This window comes from Aethina tumida, chromosome 3, assembly GCF_024364675.1.
Source record: "Aethina tumida isolate Nest 87 chromosome 3, icAetTumi1.1, whole genome shotgun sequence".
Classification (NCBI taxonomy): Eukaryota; Metazoa; Arthropoda; class Insecta; order Coleoptera; family Nitidulidae; genus Aethina; species Aethina tumida.
In genome coordinates, this window is record NC_065437.1 from 9,185,329 (window position 1) to 9,208,042 (window position 22,714).

General features: G+C 32.2%; 1 protein-coding gene across 3 annotated transcripts in view; it reads right to left on the reverse strand.

Moving 5' to 3' along the window:
* Positions 1 to 859: 859 nt before the first annotated feature.
* Positions 860 to 22,714, reverse strand: part of LOC109608530 (gamma-aminobutyric acid type B receptor subunit 1) — an 89,608-nt gene continuing 67,753 nt past the window's right edge. For 2 of the 3 annotated variants that reach the window (XM_049964778.1, XM_049964776.1), the window contains 12 exons: positions 21,993 to 22,127; positions 13,233 to 13,620; positions 12,422 to 12,706; positions 10,623 to 10,750; positions 7,951 to 8,092; positions 7,742 to 7,892; positions 7,299 to 7,548; positions 7,002 to 7,241; positions 6,693 to 6,917; positions 6,098 to 6,235; positions 5,941 to 6,028; positions 1,512 to 4,823 (listed from right to left, as the gene is read on the reverse strand). In XM_049964778.1, the coding sequence (XP_049820735.1) occupies positions 4,801 to 4,823; positions 5,941 to 6,028; positions 6,098 to 6,235; positions 6,693 to 6,917; positions 7,002 to 7,241; positions 7,299 to 7,548; positions 7,742 to 7,892; positions 7,951 to 8,092; positions 10,623 to 10,750; positions 12,422 to 12,706; positions 13,233 to 13,620; positions 21,993 to 22,127 (2,193 nt within the window). In that variant the 3' untranslated portion in view covers positions 1,512 to 4,800. Of the gene's footprint in view, positions 887 to 1,511; positions 4,824 to 5,940; positions 6,029 to 6,097; positions 6,236 to 6,692; positions 6,918 to 7,001; positions 7,242 to 7,298; positions 7,549 to 7,741; positions 7,893 to 7,950; positions 8,093 to 10,622; positions 10,751 to 12,421; positions 12,707 to 13,232; positions 13,621 to 21,992; positions 22,128 to 22,714 lie in introns of those variants that run through there. The other variant, XM_049964777.1, reaches the window with a different exon arrangement.

Sequence of the window (22,714 nt, forward strand, 5' to 3'; positions counted from 1 at the left end):
TCACAGTCGAAGTCACAGTCACATATTATTATTATTGTTTTTGTTTTTATTATTATTGTAACTTTTATTACGATTGATTGTTATGTTTGTTATTTGTCATTTGTCATTTACACTATAAGTTGGTCGAGTAAAAATACCCGTCTTGAGAACTGTTGATTGTTAGTTAGCTGGCCGGATAATTTTTACCTTTTTGAATGTACTTACTTCAAAAGCGGGGTGAGGAGATAATTTTACTCTATTGGTTTACATATGGAACTGAAAGAATTATCTCTTATTTTTTGTTATCATTCAACAACTTAGTTTGGACTATTTTGCTGCCCGCCTATAGTGTGTTAATTATTTATTTTAATTTGTTACAGGTACATTTTACCTAGCACAATAATAGTATCAGATGGTTGGAGCACCTACAACAACATGAATGGGATAGACAGCGGAGTCCATCAACATGAAGTCATCATCTACCAGCAAAATTTCGTTATTACTGAAAATAAAATTGTTCATAACCAAAATGTTACTAAAGTAAACTTCGTCGCCAATTTGGTAATACAGAAAATTTACTTCCTTCATTTGGAGAAAAAAATTCGAAACGAGAACTATTTTAATGCCATAGTTATTGTGTCACTTATAGCATACCTTCTCTTGCAATAAAATTTAACATCGTATTTATTGTTTCATTTATTTCTATCGTATCATTTCCAACAATAAACGCATGATATAATAAATCATACAAACATAAATTGTAATTTCACCAAATATGACTTAACAACACAAACTGAGAACACCGTCCGCAAATTAGAAGTAAGCGGTCAGACAGCGTACGTTCTGGAAAGGTTCCATAGAAAGGTTCATACTTACCAACCGCAAAAGCACCATTACCTAAATTGATCTAGAACAGAAAGGAGGATGACGTAAAATAAGACAATATATTCTATCTTCCACTTAAGTTTCAATTTGACATAAGATTAGGTAGCTGATTGGTTTTTGAACACATATTTCGATAGTAAAACTTTTATTTTATCTACATAAGTGTACTTACATTATCCAAATAGTTTTCTAACATTTTCAAAATTTATTTTAAGTAACGTGATTTTAATACTTTTAATATCGAATAAATCTAATACATGCATACGATCGTAATAATTTAACATTATTTAATTTAAAACAATATTTTATGATAATTTTTGTTTACTGGTTCTTAAAAAGTCTTCATACAAATATAATATTTTTATTGTATAAAAGTTCTGATTTATGCGTCCTTGTTGCCGTCTATTGTCAGAAACTAGTACTAAAAATATTTTACTGAAGAAAACTGCTATCTACGTGTAGCGTCCTCTTTTAGTCAATTGAGGTACTAAACGTGTAGAAATCTGTAGGGTAGTAAATGAATGTATGCAACCCAGATAACTAAATTTTAAATTTATTTGGTTATATTTCAATTTGTACTCGAGTTGTTTTAACTAATTGATCTATAACAGAAAGGAGGGGACGTAAAATAAAACAATATTTCTTCCACTTAAGTTTTAATTTGACATAAGATTAGGTAGCTGATTGGGTTTTGAACACATATTTCGACAGTAAAACTGCAATGTATAGGTACTATTCAATACTTATTCATCTTATGTACTTATATTATCCAAATAGTTTTCTAACATAAAGTGTTATTTACTTATAAACTAAATAGTCGTACCGCATTTTGAGCCTCAATGAGGTACAACCATATTGCATTTTTCATAATAATATACGACCTCAAACGATATATTATTGTAAAAAATGCCTTGGTTAATACAATCTCCAAGTGAAAATCATTGTGAAATGTAACCTATCTAGAATTTTATTGTGATGAAAAGTGGAGATCATATTACATATTTTAATTACAACATGTGATAAAATTAAAGAGCAAATAACATATTTAGAGCATTTTATCGACTAACACATAATAATATATTGCTAGACATTAATATAGGTCACAACTATTAGGTAACTATTGTATTAAAAACAATATGTACACATAATTTATTTATGCGTAAACAAAAACGATTTGTTTAGGTATGACGAAAATATTAGTTTAAAACTTGTACACTCTATTAATTTTTATTTTGCACAGGCCTTAAACTCTCGAGTATTATTGGCTAAGTCTAATTTGAATGAAAATTATTTGCATACTAGATCCAAAAATTTTTAAACGTTTGTAATCATATTTTTGCACTAAATCAGACACCGTGCAAAAACACAATTACCACCATTATTATTATTATAAATATAAATAACACTTAGGAAATATGTAACTGTAATTATTCATATGCGGAACCACCACAAACAGGAGATTTACGCGTTTCTTGCGTTATGCATTTTATAGCAAAAAGGTCTTGATATGTCCAAATGCCGTCCATCATTTGTTGTGGTTTCATTAGATAAAATTGCACATTACAAAATAGTGTAATAATACGAGAATATACATTTATTAATAAAATAATACGAACATATATTCATTGTTTTTAATCAGTACAACTTTTCAAAGTGTATTAACGATCATTTTTATATTATTTCTCGTCAACAGAAACAGTCACAATGGATCTCGTTATAACATTGATACTAGAAAATCTAACAATTAATTAAACTTCATCTTCCCTTATCTAGGTACGATCGGTACAATGGCTGTATTTAAAGTGAAAAAAATATAAGCTTCGTACATTTGATTATCAAAATTCGATATTATACAGCAATCATGCCAAACAAACTACATCAATCAATCAATCAATCAAGCTTAAGTTAATCTGTCTTCATTTTAGAGAAATTCTAATAATTAGAGATAGTGCTTGTGTCCATTTGTTGGTAACAGAGCGTTCACAAATAGATAGAACATATAAACATTTAAAATTGTAAAACATTACAAACGAATCAGATTAACGTTTCTTTATTAAATATAGAAAATTACTGACACAGATGCAACAACAGTTTTCCAAGCACCGCGTCTTAATTTTTTTATCACTAAGTATCTCTATCACAACATTTAGAATTTTACTTTTTAGTATAGTCTATATAGATCCACCTAATATAAGAAAAATACTGGCTCACTTGGCCACACCGTGATTTCATTTACGACTCGACTAGTACATTATACTCGGTGGAAAATGCTAGCCATGCTTTCATTTATGATAGCAGTTGCTTGGATCTGAAATACGTATCTGGGAATGAGCATTTCATTTCAAATTTACATCGAAACTTCCACCGTGGAAAATTAAATGAGCTCATCTCTTTTGCTTCTCTCGACAATTTAATGATATAATTATACTATTACGGTTTTTTATTTTATTTGAATTTGGAAAAGGTCTGTGGACACAGTATACAGTATGAAAAGACTTTGGTCCATCTGAATCTTGAAAGAGACATCATGAACAATAGAGACAGTAAGTCTTCCACTATGGAGCAGACGTCTTTCTCACGGATCAAACGATTTTCCTACTGTATACGTTATATATATATATATATATATATATATATATATATATATATATATATATTGAAGCAGAACCTTTGTTTATTACAATTTTAACACTAAAACTGATTCAACCCTCTAACATAGATCATAGATTCTACGTCGTTTCACTATAAGGAAAACGAACTAAAAGCAATTAAAAAACAAGACAAAAAATTCGCTGCATTAAAGTAAATTGATTAACATGGTTATGCCATATATTTACAGGTTCAGGAAAATGAAACAATTTTGCTATACAGATACAGACAATATAACTTGTTTCTAAACGATATCACTAAACATTGAGCGATTTATCTCACTATAAGGTAACAATGCTAAGATCACTTAGCTCACAATATATATATTTAAATTCTTCAATAAGGAAACAAGCAAACCAAACACATCGAAGTTATCTACCAATGAAAATTACGTAGTGAGTTAGTTAAGTCTATCACATATATGTTTTATGCACAATAGATATTCAGACTTAGTTCACATAAGGCGTTGGATACTTTGTAAAAAGTGCTGACAAGAAAGTAATGCAGCAGGGAGATGAATGAATTGGTGCCGAGTGTGTGTGTGGGGTAGGTTAATAGAATTCGACACAACCATTTTTTGAGTTCATTATCTATTTATCTATGTTACGCCTTATATGAATGTGCTAAGCTTCTACATTACAAATAAATTCGTTTTGGTACCAACAAAAACGGCTATGACAAAATAAAATCCCTGACTAAGAATAATTATTATTCTTATTGAATTGACTTAATGAAATCTGTGCCGATACAGATTCAACAATTTTTATTTTATCACGATTTTGAATTTCAAACAGTTATTTTTTCACAGCAAACTTATTTCATGATAATATTCTTTTTTATTATTTTTTTTAACCAATTTATAAACTACATATTTCTTACATTATCATCATATTGTCTTTTCGAAGGATGGCTTAAACGAAGCTGAAACCTTTCTATCATCATGCTTTGCAGTTGCAGTGCTCAAGGGGGATAGTTTTGATTTAGGTCAAAAGAAAGAGGGAACTATTTACAATGTTTGTTTAACATCTCGATGACTTACATTATAATATGTACAGGATAATTGAGTTGTGACCTCGGAAAGGCCGATCTTCATTTAACTCATCCTTTTTTTTTTTTTAATTTTTAACTTAAATTTGAGAAATCAGGAGTTTACACAAGGCAAAACTGTAAATTATGCGAGATGTCATTTAAAATAAATTGATGTGTCTGTAAAATCCTGATTTCAAGAGTATACCTACCATGCGTAGTCATTAATTATGTTTGTTCTTCATTCATTGAACTTGCAGACTATATTCTTTCGTCTTTCGTATCTGTCAAAAAGAAAAATATCTCACTCCCAAAATCTATCCATCTATAAAACTAACATCTCGTTACAACATAAAGTTTTGATTTTCATAAAAGACTTTTGGGAGAAAAAGACATTTTTCTTTTGGAATTTATGTTATAACGAGATAGGACTTATTCTCTATTGTAATCTACAAGAACTCTAAGCTAAGCTAAGATACAATAAAGCTAATACCCAGCCAGTCAAAATTAGACTTTAGATGAAATCTTATTTGAAAGATTATACCACATCATTTTTATCTGTCAAAAACAATGATAAAATGATGGTCAGCTTAATAATATTTAAGTATGAAACTATGTATACTGTAGGAAAAATGGATACAAAAATTATTCTAGGATCAGCACACACATGCAGGTAATTGACATGGTTTTTGGAATAAAACGGGGTAGAAAATGTGCGTTGTGTATATTCATTTATATCACTAGTTACCCTAAAAAGATTGTCTACGTGGAGAATTGTATATATTTTTGAATGAAGCTTGTGTTAGATATAATTTTGGTTACATTCATGAATAATTTTAGAATAGGTTTGTTACTTATAAATCTAAAATTCGTCATCTGAAATGCTCAGAGAAGAGGCGTTCAGATCTAGGTAGTAAAATATGATTTTTTAAAGGGATATAAGGGACACTTATATATATTAATTAAGACTAATTTAACATTTCATTGCAATACTTTGAATTTGAACGCAATAACAATATGTCAGTAAGTACTTTTTTTCTGGTACTTGTGTTTATTTCTGTCCAAACAATAAATATGTTAACTCAGTTGTGTCGAATTAAATGTAATTAAATTGTATCTGATATAAATTGTGGTTTGTTCATAATGGAGAGAAAATTTTGAACATAGAAAAATACTTGGTATTCTTCCAACAACAACAACAACAACAACGATAATAACAACAACGAAATCGGAGGAGGGGAAGAACAAGGATCGGTCTAATCTACAAATAACTTTCACTGAACTCTATGTCTGACTGGCTGCACCTCGAGGATCGAGTGTACATCGAAATCCCTCCGCCGAACGCCGAGTCCGACGTTCCCGCGTCCGTTATAAAGTCGGCTACGATCAGCGTTTCCTTACCTTGGGTAATGCCGGAGGGCGTCAGACTCCCTTTGCCCACCTCCTTTTCCGCCAGACGATCTTTCAACAGCTTGATCTTCTCCTCTTTCTGTAACATCGATTAATCGTTCGTTTGTTTCTTTTTTTATAAAAATTATGTTGAAATAGATTTATATACCTGGGCGATTAGTCGTTGTAAATCTTCATTTTCGTTCAATAACTTTTGATATTTCTCCTCGTCCTCCTTAGAAATTCCGACATCTGGATTATATTTACTTTCAGCCTTATCTCGTGGATGTCTTATAACTTCAATAACCTTAAAAAACATACTTTAATTAAAGTATAAGTTTTAAAAATGGTGGATGCGCCTGTGTTAGTGACCACCAATATGCGCTGCTGTCGCGAAAACGGTTATAATGCCTTATAGTCCATTCATATAAGGAATAAGTGTATCTATCTGATGAAAAATGAAAAAAAAAAAAATAATAAAATAAAAAAAAATTACCTCACGTACTAATTCGCAATTATTGCATATAAAGTTTCACTTATCGAAATAAAAATTATTTGAGTCAATACATTTGTGACAACGAGAAACAAGCTTATAACTTCAATAATCTCAAGTTTTAAATAAAACATAGGTTTTATAAATGGCGAATGCGCCGGTGTTAGTATAATTCGCAATTATTGGAGATATTGGTAAATGCAAATAAAATCCAATTACCAACGTACCAAATTAATAATAGGCAATTATAACATAAAGTACACAACCATACCTTAGGCACAAATATAAGGGCCAGACTAAGAAAACAGCAAAAGACTATTGCTAATGCCACGAAGGCGAAACTAGCATCTTGCTGACTGGCAATGACCATGGTGACCGGCGCCGTTATCAAACATAATATTACAACGTTGTAAATACTCATTCCCACATATCTTGAATCATTTATCTGCTTGACCTTCAACGACCTTGTCTCATAAGCAAGGAACAATCCAAAAATCTAAAAGAACACAAGTTATTATAGATAAAATTATTAGTTTACGTACGTATTCATACGTATCCGTATATTAAAAAATCCACTTACCAAAACCAAGCCCTTGTAAGCGTACATAATCGATAGCCATACGTTGTTGTTGTGGCTTTCACAATGCTCCAACTCCGGTCTTATCTTGGAATCGTCGGCCGACGAGATTGGATCTTCCAGTGGAAAGAGTTCGACTCTCCTTTGCAGCGGATCGAGCAACTGCCACGCCAACATTATTATTAAGTCTATCACCAGCAAACCGGAAACCATGGAATACAGTTTCCACGGTTCGACCTTTTTCTGGTAAACAAAACAATTTTTAAAATTGTGCCTATTTTATCAACTTAGATTGGTTACCATTCTGACTTTTGGATCGCATTTGGCTTTGGTGGAGAGCCGGTGCACCCTCCACACCTTGCTGAACATCGCACCGAAAGACAGGGTGAATCCTATAGACAGGAACCAAGCTCTCGTCTGACACACAATGGGATAGGCACCTGGGGTAACGAATCTACCGTCTAAACCGAGGAGGTACACGGAGGTTAAACAAACTATTATACCGAACAACATAATCGTATTGCAAACGGGATGGGATGATTGGATTACTCTGAAACAAACGGTCGTCTTTATAAATTGTCCTGAGGCATTTAAAATAAAATGAGGGCACTTGCATTATTTCCAGGTGTGCGTGCGTAACACTAATTAATGCGAAACGGTGATGTCATAAACAAAAGGTAGTTCGGTAGTAGGTTCGGTAGTTATTCAAATAATTGTTATTTCTCATAATGAAAATAACTCACCTTCTATGATTATTCCATATATTAAAAACAACAAGTCCGATAGCAATACATATGCCAATACTAGATATTACGCACATACAAATAAACAGAGGCAAGGAAACGGTTCTCAACACTCTTCTTATGATTGTTCTGTCTTGAGGCACTTTTCCACCTTGAAAAAAGTAAGGAACAATTGAGGCCAGTCCCGAACAGCAGCAAACCGAACTTACCGCTCCAAACTTCTTTGTCAAACCACGTAAGATTATCTGCCTGTGTATCGTAATATCCCAGTACCACATAACTGCCGTTTATAACTTGTTCTATCTGCGTTAAGGCGATACGATCTCCTTGGGAACTGAAAGCCACGAAGCCCTGAAACAGAAACAGAATTTCGATTTCTCCACCTTCACGCCATTTATTATAATGCTAGTCACGGCCGATGACCGATGTTTTGCAGCCACAAAAAATCGTTAAGAGCTTTTCATCAGTTCTACGTGAGTTTAAATGGCCAAAAGTTGCATCTCACATACGGGACACACGAATACGTATTCTATTGTCACATTCGTTCGGATACACCTTCCCTAACTTTGATATACGGTCCGCTGAAAGTTGCGGGCATATTTTATTGCGACGTGAACTTTCATATTTCAGATTGGTTTTTTCCTTTGGGCTTAAAGTTAAAAAATACTCTATTCTATCTCTATTTTGTGTTGTTCATTATTGCGAGGCGAAATTGCTTTCGATTCAGTTGTTGGCTGAATTAATATTAATAATGTGTTCTAAAATTTGTTCATTTTGTTCACATTACCTTTTGACATTAGTTTAACGTGTGTGTAATTTGCGGGGGTGTGCCAGCCGCACGCTAAATGTTAATCAAAACAAACAAAAAAGGAATCGATCGTAATTTTAAAAGTAATTTATTAAAATTTTTTGTTAACAAACCTTACACAAAGTTTTGTTAAAATTACATGAGATTTTTTAATTAGTCACGTGCAACTAACGACGTAACGTTGAAATTATGTTTCAAGTTGGGGATGATTGTTAAACACATTAGGAGTTTATCGATTTCGCCTTTGTAATTTATGTTTTTCTGTCGGAAAATGCAAATAAAATTCAGTTAAATTTAGATTGCCCATGCATATTCAAATAGCTCGAGTCTTGGAATTCAGCAAATGGAACAAGAGCGTACGAAGATAATAAATTATGTAATAAGTATGTTACATACATATATGGGATGCTGAAAGCTGCTTTTATTGTATTTTCTGAAGAAATACCGAATCAGTTTTAATTTTTTTGTAACAAAAATGTATGTTATTCGTTTAATAAATTCAACATTGTAATAGTACAAAATTTATTCAGATATCTCTAAATATTTCAAAAAAGCTTTCGTATTTAAATTTCAAATGTGTTGCAGATACTAAAGAATCACATTGCTTCCAGGATTTTGCTTTGAATATTATAATCAGAATATTTTAAATATTTATATATATTAGGTTGTCAAGAATGTTATTGTTTTGAAGCTAAAAAATAAAATGCACAAATTTCAGCTTAAACAAAGTTTCACTTATAGAAATAAAAAACGGCGAATGCGCCGGTAATAGTATAAATGCACATAAAATCCCTTTACCCAGGTACCAAATTATAATTCATAAAATATATGTTCACGATGTCTATTAAAAATTTATTTTAAAATTTTTATTAAATTTTATTCATATAAATTAATGAAAATATAAGATTCATTTGTCGAGTTAAAAACCACTTGAATCAATACATTTGTGGTAACGAGAAACAAGCTTCAATAAGCTTAAAACCATAAATGTTTTGATTAAAATATAAGTTTAAAAAATGGTGGATGCACCAGTGTTAGTATAATTCGCAATTATTGAAGAAATTAGTAAATGTACATAAAATTTAATTATCATGAAATTTAATTATTATGATTTATAAATCATAAAATACATATTCATAATGTCTATTAAAATTTTATGCAAACATAAAGTACACAACCATTTTGCGTATTTTGAATGCCATTAAATATTTTATTTTAAAAAGTGACATCATTTTTAAACTTTATTCATATAAATTTAATAAAAATATTATGAGGACTGGAAAGTAAGGTCGTTTCTGTGCATTTCGATATTTGATTGTCATTTATCAGATCATTGTGTATCTCGAAGGCGTGCCAGAATGATTTTAATGTTTCTAAATAATTCAATATTAAACTTTTTTTACAATTTGGGCTGAAGTGGCTAGCCACATATCGAAAGAGCATATCTGCACAAATTTCAGTTTAAACAAAGCTTCATTTATCGAAAAAAAAACCATTTGAGTCAATATATTTGTGTTAACGAGAAATAAGCTTATAACTTCAATATGTTTTAAAAAATGGTGAATAAAATATATATGTTCATGATGTCTATTAAAATTTTATACAAACATAAAGTACAGAACCATTTTCTAATCCAATAGCAAGAGAGAAACTGGTTTCATCTAATTTTCATCTAATTAGCACGAATTTGCTTTTTATCAGAACTTTATTGAAAACTCTGAATAATGGCCAAGCACGTATTTTAAAATTCACCTCACCTAGTTTAATCGAATAAAAAACGCAATAATATAGCAGCATCATTAAAGTAGTTGGATGTAACTAATTTTAAAATGTTTCGTGCACGAAATCCTTTTAATCTAGTTAGCTTGTAAACCTTTTGAATAAATTCGAGTCCAATTTCATATTAATTCAATTAGACATTGTCTTGCCACGAAAATGCACAACTTAACTGTGGCTTTTAACAGTAAGAAATTGAAAAAAGAATATCCGGATTGTGAAATATGCCTTATTTGCACGCATTGCATGCAACCGTTTGTCGCTGTTTGTATTCTATAATATAATAAAGTGACTCACCGAAATTCCTAGGAATTGGGTAGAATTAATCGCTGAATAAATGTCATCAGCGATTTCCTTATTGTTATAATTGAATTCTTTGAGGCTTTTTCCGTACTTGTGCAGTCGATCCATTGTCTTGTTGAAAGCTGAAACGAAAAACAAACGATCAGAACGAACGAACGGCGGCGCAGCGTTCAAGTTTAAGTAAAAAGTTATGAGAATCGTTCCCGGGGTTACCGCCGGTATAATTGAAAGTGATCATTCATATGCTAAGTCTTTGGGGAGCCATAACAATGCAATAATTAGAAAAAGTTTTAATAAAGTCTGGAAGTGATTCATTAAAAGTTAACTAATCGCCTTATTTTAACAGGAAGTGATTAATATAACTTGTGTTTTGTAGTCACATTTAAGAATGAGACGTGCGGTGAGGCGTGTAACGAGTATCGATTGAATTACACACAAGTTTTGTATAATTGATTAGACAAAAGTAAAGGGAATATTAAATCACATAGGTAATCCTTCGACTCCATTTTGGTGTAATTACCAGGGTTAATAGCGGAGCAATAAATCGACCGTGGCCTCTCTTGGATTTATTACCACGGCACATTAGCATATCACATTTCTTGATATCTCTTAATTTCACCCCGAAAACTGGCGTTAATTAAAAACTGAATTGATTTTGGCGGGATTTTTTGCCATCAATTTATTCGCGTCAAGCGTCAAGCGACGATTTGAAATATACGTACACGAGGAGTTTACATATTTTTGTTTGTTAGCAACGGCAGTGTCGAATTAAATTCGGTAATAAATATTAGTTAGGAAACAGTGTTAAAATAGAGAAACGGATGGTGGATCGTATATCATCTCCACCAAATTGAACAAGGACCGTTACGGGAAATAATGTTTCTGTTTTCATTTGAATATCAATTTTATGGAGGGGTTCTGTTTTATACTTTAGCAGACCGAAAAACACCTTTCATTACATACACTGTTCAAGAAATTAATGCACCACACCAGTAATAATTGATTATTAATTAATATTTTCTGAAAACGGGAAAAATACTCTTGTATATTTATTTAACAATAATTTATAATTGTTACAAAAAACCTTAAAAAATATTGTTCTTTTTTTTAATTAAAAGTTAAAAAAACTGATGTTTATAAAAATTAATATTTAAAATTGGCAGTTATGGAGACTGCCGATAGAAGTGAAAACTTAGAATTTAGTATTAAAATTTAAAATTTTATAATGTTTGAATTAATACACAACACTATACGTCAGCTGTACAGATATACTGATATAAGCATGTCGGTGACGCAAACTCAGAAGACTTCTTCCTACCAAAAAGTGTCCAACCAAATTTATTTACAAAATTATAGATGGTGTGTTCATTTCTTGAAACAGTGTATGGTATATTAGTATTTATTGTAGATAATCTTATACAAGATTTTGCATACAAATTTATGATAAACTTGTAAAATAACAGCGTGTAACTATGATAATTTGTTTTAGTCTGCATAAATTAAGACTAAACTACCTATGTTATTAGTTTAGGAACAAAATAAATGTCATTGTCAAGTTAACGGCACCGGCGTGTTCTTAAACAATTGAAACAACTAGAGCCAGACATGTGTTCTTAAACAATAAATTTCCATATTTATGGTATTTACGCAACAAAGAAGGATAAATGAAGGGTTGAAGAGAAAGAGGGTGAGAGTTCGGTGAGAGTTTTGAAGCGTATAAAATTAATAATGCAATAACGAGTAATAGACCAATCAATATTCAGTCCATAAAGTGAAGTAGTGTCGAGTCTTACCTAAGGCGATCGACCACACAGCATCGTAGGCCAGCGGAGCCTCCTGATACCCTTCGGGGTAGCGTTGTTTATCGATGTCGTAACCTTCCCTTCGCAGTACGTCGTTTAGCCGCAGCCTGAAATCCTCCGAAGTCATTCCGGAGATGGTGCGCTCATTTAAATTTTGGTTCCACATCAGGGCTTCGGTGGTCAGATGACCCTCGGCCGCCTCCCTCATTTCCTCTGCGGTGCATTCGATGCCCTCCTTTTCCAAGTTCATCTCGAACCAATTGTCCTCGTACCAACCTGGAATTTTTAGAGCATAAATATGTTTGTTGAGTGTCCGGACGGTGGTCAAAGTAATCGCGTTAAGGAACGTCGGTTGGGTGGTCCCGATCACGGTCTCCTTCCAGTTAGAGCCCGAGATAAGGATTCTGACATAATCGAATAATTTATATGCGAATGAACAAAGATCGCTTGGCCGGATCTCGAATCTCGGATCTCGGATCTCGATCTGTTACTGGTGGATACGTATGTTCGCGCGGGATAATCCCCCGATCTGGGGTGGATATACTTTGACCCCGCGGAGAAATGTAGCGGTAATAAATCCGTTAGGGAACAATTTCCCACTAGTAAAATGTGACCGGCTCTTTGTTATTTCACAATTTAAATTCCTTTTACGTGAATTTATTGCGGTGTTTGACCAATCCAGGGGAGGAAGCAGTCGGGAACTCGCCTTGTGTGAAAGTTTGCGCATTCAGCAAGTGATCAATGCTCGAGGAAACTGTATGTAAATGGCCGAATGGCCGTGCATCCGGGCCGTTGTACTTACCGATGAAGAACCAAGTGTAGGACCTCCCGTACAGCTTCTGTCTGGAGAGCTCGCAGAGCACCCTCCTGGCCGCGACGACATAAAACAGTCCGACGATGACTCGAGCGTTCTGTCTCTTCAGATTCCGCACGGCGTCTGTCGGATCGGAGAGGAACGATTGTCTGGTCACGATCTCGATGCCCGCCTCTGTGCACCGCGCCTCCAGATCCTCCACGGTCGAGATGAACACCTCCTCGGCCTGCTGCAGGATGGCGATCCGCGACCACCCGAACTTCCGCATCAGCTTGATACGCGTCGGGTTGTGGACCGTGGCCGAGGGGTGGGTGCGGAACAGCGTCGGGAAGCGGTTACGGTCCGAGAGGGCGGGGGAGCTGGCGCCGTAGCACAGCTGAAAATTTTCGGAGTCGAACGATTAGAGTGCGGTTTTGGAGGAGCTTTATGTATTCTCAACAAGATTACGACGAATTAATTGTTACAAAAGAATAATTTAATTAAGTAGTCGGCTCGATTCCAATCTGACTTTGGACAAAGGGAATCGGTTATGTTCGTAGGGTTGCATTTCATTTGAGCTTCTTGCAATCTCCCCGAATTATAATTCCGGGTCCGGAACTCTTTTTTATTGGCATACTTTAATTTAGTTTCCGGTATTCATAACAAGAGGGATGTATGGAGAGATTGATATTATTTGGATTTGGATAATTTGTGCAAAGCTAACATTTGAGTTATTATTCATGTGATGAGTAAACATTTGCCATGTAATTATAATCTTAATCAAAGCCGCATACATTTGTCATATAGGTCAGAGGTTGGGCGAATCCTGATCCGGCATGTATTATAATTGCTCCGTTTGAACTAGACAAATCTCTCAAATGCATAAATTCATTCATAACATTCTTTTAGCAAATTTTTGTTACATCCATCATCTTTTAAAATATTTTTTCATTTATATGACTGACAAATATAACAATAATACAGTACTTTATTGTCCAACAGACATATGTTACATCAATTTACAGGACATAACTTAAAAGAGAAACATTTTAAATAATCGTTTATTTTTAAATAATTTTTGAAATACTAGGTGGAATTGAAAAAATTTTTAATGAGATGGTAACCAGGTAAGTTCCATTAAAATAAACAGTTACTTTTGATCAAATTACTTAATAACCGAATTACCTCATAACCAAACACGTAATGATCAAATCACATTATGACCGAATTACCTTATGACTAAATTACCTAATGACCAAATTACATAATGACCGAATTACCTTATGACCAAATTACTTAATGTCGAATTACCTTATGACCAAATTATTTAATGGTCGAATTACCTTATGACCAAATTACTTAATGAGCGAATTACCTTATGACCAAACACGTAATGACCAAATCACATTATGACCGAATTACCTTATAACCAAATTACCTAAAACGACAATTTATGAACTAGTTTTTTATATGTTAATTATTCAGAGAATATTTCCGTGTATTGTTGAAATTGTTAAAATCTTCAAACTTTGGCGTCCGATATCTTCTAAATGGTAAAAGTTATGAAAAATTTGTAAGATACCTTTTTTATAGTGTTCAATATCGAATATCATCAATCAATATATATCAATCCCAGAATGGATCCACCTTGTCGTGGTCCTGGGGCGCAGTACCGCTCCACAAGCCAGTGGTAGTGGGGAGCTAACGGATCCAACACCTGCAAGTCCAATCCATCCCCAGGAAGATCTTCGGATCTTCCTCAGATTGGACTTGTTCTTCCGGACCCAATTTGACAGGGGGCTGGCATCTTTGTCAGTCCCACGTCTTCTGGTTCAGCATACCCCGTATATGCAAATATACGTTCTTTTCCCCCATGTATGATTTATCATACATGGTAAACACTATGGCCATGATCTTCGGATCGGTGCCCGGAGAGGGGTTTTTAAACTTTCCCCTCTTTGACCCCCAAACAAAAAAAATATATATATATGTGTATATATATATATTCAATTTCATTTTATTTAAAGTAATCCGTCCTAAACCAAATCAATGTGGGTTTGTAAGACACAACAATCTCGCAAGTTAGATATTGGATTGTAGCGTATAATTTTATGTTCTGGTTATTATGTTAAAAAAATGTATATTGGAATTAACTTAACTTTTATATTTCAATATGTTAAAAGTTCATATATATCAGTTGTTATGCTAACACATAAGAAGTGGCGGAAATTTGATTTAATAAATGTCTGTGATTATGAAATTTATCATTCACAAATTACAAAACGGACTTAAAAGAAATACTAAATTAACGTTTTAGTCTAATGTATTTTTCCAGTATACGAAAACGCACCGAAATAATTCGGAAAAACTTTTGAAATTAAGCTTAATAGAGGAGTGCACTTACGTTCCCCACTAGAAATAAATAGCACAACAATTACGGCTGTTGCATTGTGAAGTGGCTTCTCTAATTTAGTGCCCAACTTCTGCTTTTATCTGTGGTTAAATATATTTTTGTTTTTGCTTATGATTTATTCAGTTTAGCTTTCTGTTATTAGTCAAGCAAAAATAAACAATTGAATATGATCGTGAATGAAAATGGAATTAAAGTTGTCTGGCCCATTAAATAAATTAGCGATGCAAGGGGGATTTAAACGAAATCGGGAGATGATTTTAATTAGTTGGAGGATTTCAGTTTACTAATCTTCATAAATCGGAGTGCTCGCGCTTAATTGTAAGTAAAGAGAATGGGACGTTATAGTACGTGGTTGGAACGTTTGGTCCTGTTATTAACTACGCGGTCTCCGATTGTTTCCGGCCACCCCTGTACCCAACAAAATGTCGAAATTGATACGGTTTTATCACGTCAGGCAATACGAAAAATATTGTCAGACTTATCACGACTTTTGTGCCATAGAAATACTAATTGATGCACTCATTCTTTGAGCCGGAAGTCGATTAATAGTTTTTTTTTTTTAAGTAAAAAGATATTAGAAGTGGAGTGCGAGCTCGATCAAAAGCCAATTACGGAAGCCCGTCCGTCGGACATTTCAATAAATCTAGGAAAATTATTTCAGAAGCACCTTAAATGCACGACAAATTTACAAGTCCCAATAGAATTGAATGTCATTCGAAAAGCTTTCAGTGGAAAATCAATACTAGATCAGATCAATTTTAAAATTGATGCGGAAGTCCCCGCGCACCGATTCGTTTTTACGAGCTCTTTTAGGTAAGTAGTTGGTGAGAGATATTTCTCTTTTTATTCCTTCCCGATAAAGTGTTTCAATATACGATATTGGTGCAAGCGTTGCTAATGCCCCAGAAACTTCCCCCGCATCGAAACCGAGTGACGAACCAAAAGGCAAATTAAATTTAAAATGCGGCAAAAAGTTAAGCTCAGATATAGCACAAAATTAAACGTGCAACAACCGTAATCGTCGTGCTATTTATTTCCAGTGCGAAACGTAAGTGCAGTGCTTAATTTGAAAAGTTTTCCTCAATTATTTGCTAAAGTTTTAATGTACCACAAAAATGCATTAAGGTGAATCTTGTGCGAATTTGTGAGGATTTTAAAATATGGCGAATACGTCTGCAAGACGAATCATTAACAGTTAATGAATTTAAAATTACCTTTTTATTCCACAATTTAATTAAATTTTCAAGTTAAATACAGTAAATTGAATTTGAAATATGACAGTTATAAATTATTATTAGTTATGAACAGAAATTGTAGTTTTATTGTTGGCATTGATGAAGCCATCTACATGCAAGAATGGGCCATAAAAGCGTCACCCTAACATGGCTTACATAAAACCGGAATAAATTGCAAAATATCAAACGACGTTGTACAAAGAACAACTCGAGAGGAGAAAAGAGCAAGTAAGCAATGTCATGTGCCCTAAATTATGTGATGTTTAAGTTTCATTTTAGATTCGAGCTCGAATGGAACAGCCAAGAAATTCAGATACAAATATAAATTGCTGAATTGAGATAAGATTTTCTAAAATATTCATAGGCCGGAATGTAAACGTTGCTATGCAATAAATAAAAAATAAGTTGTGCACTTGAGAGAAGTGAAAAAAGAGTAAATTATTCCCGAAATTGAATTAATCTAGTAAATATAAATGAAGGAACCCTTTAAAGACTAATATAGTATTCATGAAAATGCAAATTCATGTAAAGGTCCATAATTGAGGTGTGTGCCGCTACAAATACACTATTGTGAAACTTGAACTGTGGTTTACGAATAATAGGAGTAATTGTGTAAAGTTCTCGAGGTATTCCATTAGCTACTTTTTCGATATGCAGTTTAATCACGTCCCGGTTAAAACTTGAACACTTCCCGACTCGGATTGTATATTTTAAATTGGAATTTCTAATGTTAGAATTTGAAATGAGGTTAAAAATATTTAAAAAGTTTCGCCGCCAAATAAGTCTAATTCAGTTGAAATGAAAAAAATCAATCAATTCTGGTTTTATTTTCCAACAATTCTATTTCAATTTTATGTATGCCTCCTCTTTTAATTCATTCGTGTGTTTATGATTAAATAAATTATAAAAATGGTGGATGTGCCTATGAATGAGAAATCTGCCCCCGCCTTTTTTTCGATTTGAACTTGAGGGTTTTGTCATTAAATAAATTTTCAGCCCTTTACCTTATATGGTTTCCGAGTTTTTAGGTAAAAACCTCTTTTTTCGATATTATTTATTTTTTAATAGTAAAAGTCAAAATTGAGAGAGATTTTCTAAATATTAAATAATTTAGTTTTGTATTTATTCTTAAGAATCCCTAAGAATAGGAAAAATAATCGCCATTCATTAAATTTAACTTTTACTATTGAAAAAAATAAATAAATAAAAAAAGAGAAAAACTCAAAAAACGTTAACATAACACGAAGAAATTTAAATCATTTACTAATAAACCCAAAGCCAATAAATAAATTGATAGTTATAGAGACTACCGATAGAAATGGAAACTCAGAACTGTTAGTATTAAAATTTGAAATTTCATAATGTTCATAATTTGTTAATGTTCCATTCAATTTAATTTATAAGATACACAGCACTATACGTCAGCTATATAGCTACAGATATACTGCTATAAGCATGTCGGTGACGCGAACCTATGAGATTTCAGCCATTCAAAAGGAGTCTAAGGCGCACAACACAGTACGGGTGCGGCAGTCAGGATAAATTTTCACTTCAAAAATAATGTGATAAATTATGAAATATATTTTACCATTTCAATCGATTCTGGCTATCATTTTAAGTGTTTTCATGTTGGTATATGAAACAAAATTATTTTATAATAAAAAATTATTATCAAGCACACAGTGTTATGAAAAATAAACAATAACACAATTAAAATTAAAAAATCTATATACATATTCCATTTTATGTTTGAATTAATTTTATTTTGATTTATAATTGATATGAGTAACAAAAGTATTTATTACAATAAATAAATTTTTGCTGATATTTAAATCACCATGAAATAAAGTATTTTAGACAAATTGAATTACTGTCAAGTTTAAACCTGTTACGAGTATTTCCAAGTCAATAAAAATAATTCTAGTAAATTTATTATTTATTAACCTTTCATATCGATTCAAGCTTATTTATTTATTATATATTAAATATTTTTATATCAATAAATTAATTGTTACACAAATACAGTAGTTGGAAAATAAGTAATAACTTGATTAAAACTAAAAATTACTCTATGTTTGTTTGATTAAATTTTATAATGGTTAATATTTAATATGGAGCTGAGCAAAGAGAGATTTCATTAAACCAAAATGCAATATGCAAATATGCAATGTGCAATAATGTCAATTAATTAGATTTATATGTACAAAAATTAAAGTTGAGTATTGAAAACATTAACAGACAAGACATAAATACATGTGCTACTGTAAGACTAACATGGACTCTAAATCATTACAAATTAAGAATCAATAATGAGGAAAATCTAAATAAAAATTTTACCTGAAGAAAACACATGCTTACAATTCATTGTAATAAACTTTTTTCATATTTTTATTAGATATATTTCAGATTTAGCATTCTCTTTAATTTTTTTCAAACAATTAAACTGTAATATCTCAAAAACGGCTGTGTTAATCAATATTTATCAAAAGAACCTTTTTTCTTATAAATTCTGCAAATAATATAAAGAACTTAATAATTTTAAGAATATACAGTGGTGTAAAAAAAGGGCAAGAAAAAGAGAAGAAACTTCCAGAATCTAATCTACTGTATCATTATGGATAAGTTTTTTTAAATTGAATTTTATACATATCGATTGGAAAGCCTATGACCCTACAGAATTTTGAGAAAGAGATCATGAATGATAGAAACAGTAAAAGATTCCTTCTACGAAGTAAATTGTGTAAACTGTATTTTCTTCAGTACAATCTTTATGAAAAAAAATTTAGATTTACTTTAATATTGAACTAACTGTTCCCAAAGTTTGAACACCTATTTTAATAACTTGTATACTAACCATTCGTTATATTTTATGTTGTAATGCACATAAATCATTGTCACAGAAACCAAATATCGTTATTAAATGATTGACTACAATTTTTGGAAATGGAATAGTGTCCATCACAATTACAGATAGTTGATAAACTAAACATAAACTATACAAATTATGTAAATTCAGTGGTTCAAATATGAAAATCATTGAATAAATCACAGATAGATAAATACATTCACTAATATTTTGCAACAACAAAAAGACGTTGTTTATGAAATAATTATTTAAATTTCAAGTTTAATTAGTGCACAAAATAACGTTAAATGACTGAGGTTAATTAATTTGATTATTAGCTCTCCATTAATGTTATGGATGTAATATCAAAGTAACATGAGAGAGCTTGTTAATATTTTAATTCAATAATTTACAACGTTAATGAAGTATAAATCGCAGAACGAAACTAATTACAATTCTCAAATGAAGCCACAAATACGTCAAGTGCAGTATATAAATATTGTGGAATTGTTAATAAAATTGAATGGAATCGTTAAATACATGTTAATTACGAGCCCTAACACTTCTTATTAAGGGTGTGAACAATTGTCACGTCATAATTTTAAAATCTAAACTGTAAAGTTTAAGTTTTAGGAAATTGAATCGTTTTCCGAGGCGAAGGCAGAGAAGTGAAATGATTCGATTTATGAAATTTCTATTATTATTTAGATGCTCACTGTGCAATTTCAGGAAGTTCACCATAAGCGAAGCGCTTCCGCTTTAGTGACCGCGTGATTATTAATGCATTAATGTCTTGTAAGCTCTGTGCACTTGGAAGACATTTACAATAGATTTATGCGGTTAAATTAATTCATCGAGCGTAATCTGTGCCGGTAATTTATTCATTTTGATGGGAGACGAATTAAATTGAAACAGTGCAACTATCATATCTGGAACACGAAAACTGATCGTAAATTCCTGTTTTAAGATCCGTATTGTTTACATGAATGAACGTTTTACGACATTGTTCGGTTTTATATAGAGATCTCCGAGTAAAGTTCGATTCCATGCAATTTTTGAACCAATTCAATTTGCTACATCATATCTAAACATGTTCCGGAAATTTAAACCCACTCTCGAATATAGATTGTGTCGGGGTCCTTTCAAGACCTCTCTTACGATCTTCTCTTACACACACACACACACACACACAAAGAGCACTAATATAATACAAGTTTTTCGCATCATTTTAATTCAAGGAGGGTGTTTTAAAAAAAATCTTTCCTAAGTAGCTTTATAACGATCTGTATCATAAAACGATTATGTGAAAGTAGAAATAGGACGCGACGTGAACGCTTATCAAGTTACACTTCCTTTAATGTCTCGTCCAAAGGACCCTCACTCGATGATATTTACTTAATTGGACGTTTTACGGCTCGCCCTTGGATTTTATTGACTTGAAACATGACTGTCAATTTTACAATTTCATTTAACTCATCACTTGTACTGAACCAAAAATGTTTTATATGCATTTTTAATTAAGGCTTCATAGCTTTAAAAATATTCAGTAGCGAGGACCAAAGATTCGAAAATATGAGAAAAAAAAAATTATTTTTAAAATTTTAATTTGAGGAGATATATTTTCTTTAGGAAAATCTTTAAAAAATATATTTATTATTAATTTTATTTCAAAGGGCACCACTCGATATTTACTTGATTGAATATCCAAAACAGTCAATTTTAGAAAAGTAGTTCAACCAGTTGTTTAATTAATCGTTTGTACCGGATCAAAATGTTTTTTATGCACATTTAATTAGCATCCGTTGGAATTTCCATAAATTTGCGGCGCGTGGTTTTTGAGTTTGTCAACTATCAGTAATTGTAAATGGCATTAATCCATTAGGAAAAATTAAATATTTTACAGTCGACCACTAAATTCGTAAATGATGATGGCTTCATAAACGTATTTCGAATTAAATGTATACAAAATGTTTTTGTTTTCATTCAATTTCAATTTTTTCATCCGGAAAAGGAAATATTAATTAATTAATTTCCAAATAAATTGAATTCGAAATGTGACTAAACGTGTACATTTAAAACGAGTGCAGTAAATACGTTGTGCGTTTGAATTTCATTACTTTTATAACTTCAGTAATAACAACGTTGATTCAGAAAATGACGTTTAAGCCCCGCGTAAACTGATTGATGTTGGAGTTTAAATTATGCAGAGCGAATTAGCGCGCCGTTTAAGATAACTGGCGGCGTGGCAGGGTGACCGAGCCGGATAATGAACTTACCACCACCAGGTTCCACATTTTGGCCGCCTCGGCGACCGTCGTGCAAACAGTGCTGCAGCCTGCGAGCAGCATCAGCTTCTGGGGCTGGTTGTAGAGCAGGTTATACATGACGCTCGCCCCCAGTCCCGGTTCGCACTGCAAAAAATGCAACACATTATTATAAATTGTTTGTGACAAATACGTTATAGGACGGAAGCAGGCGCAGTCGACAGTCAACAAGCTGCTGTTTAAAAGCAGCCCGACACGTGTTTCCCGTATCGCTGAAGGCAAATTTTCACCGCCACATTATCATTTAATGGCGACCTTGTTTTAACAGACAGCCAACCCTGACAGCACGTGCAAATTTTCTTACTTCTGTCAGTTTATATACAACATTGGCAGAAAGTAGGGCAATTATGTTCAAAAAAATGTATATTGAAAATTAATTAACAATTACATAATTAAACAATAAAAAAATAAAGAGTATAATTTTACTGATGTTTATTTGTTTTGTAAAAAGTAGATCAACTTATGCTATTTAAAGTTTTATTACAACAAATAATTTGTAATTAATATAAAAATATTCAGAAATTTAAAACAAAGTTAACGGAAAGCAAGAAATATTGAAATTGTTAAAGAAATCTTAAATAATACAAAAATATTTAAAATATTGAGTTAAGGAAAGGAAAGAATTGTGTGAATTGACAAAAAGCTTGAAAAAATTCAAAATATTTTCTAAATTC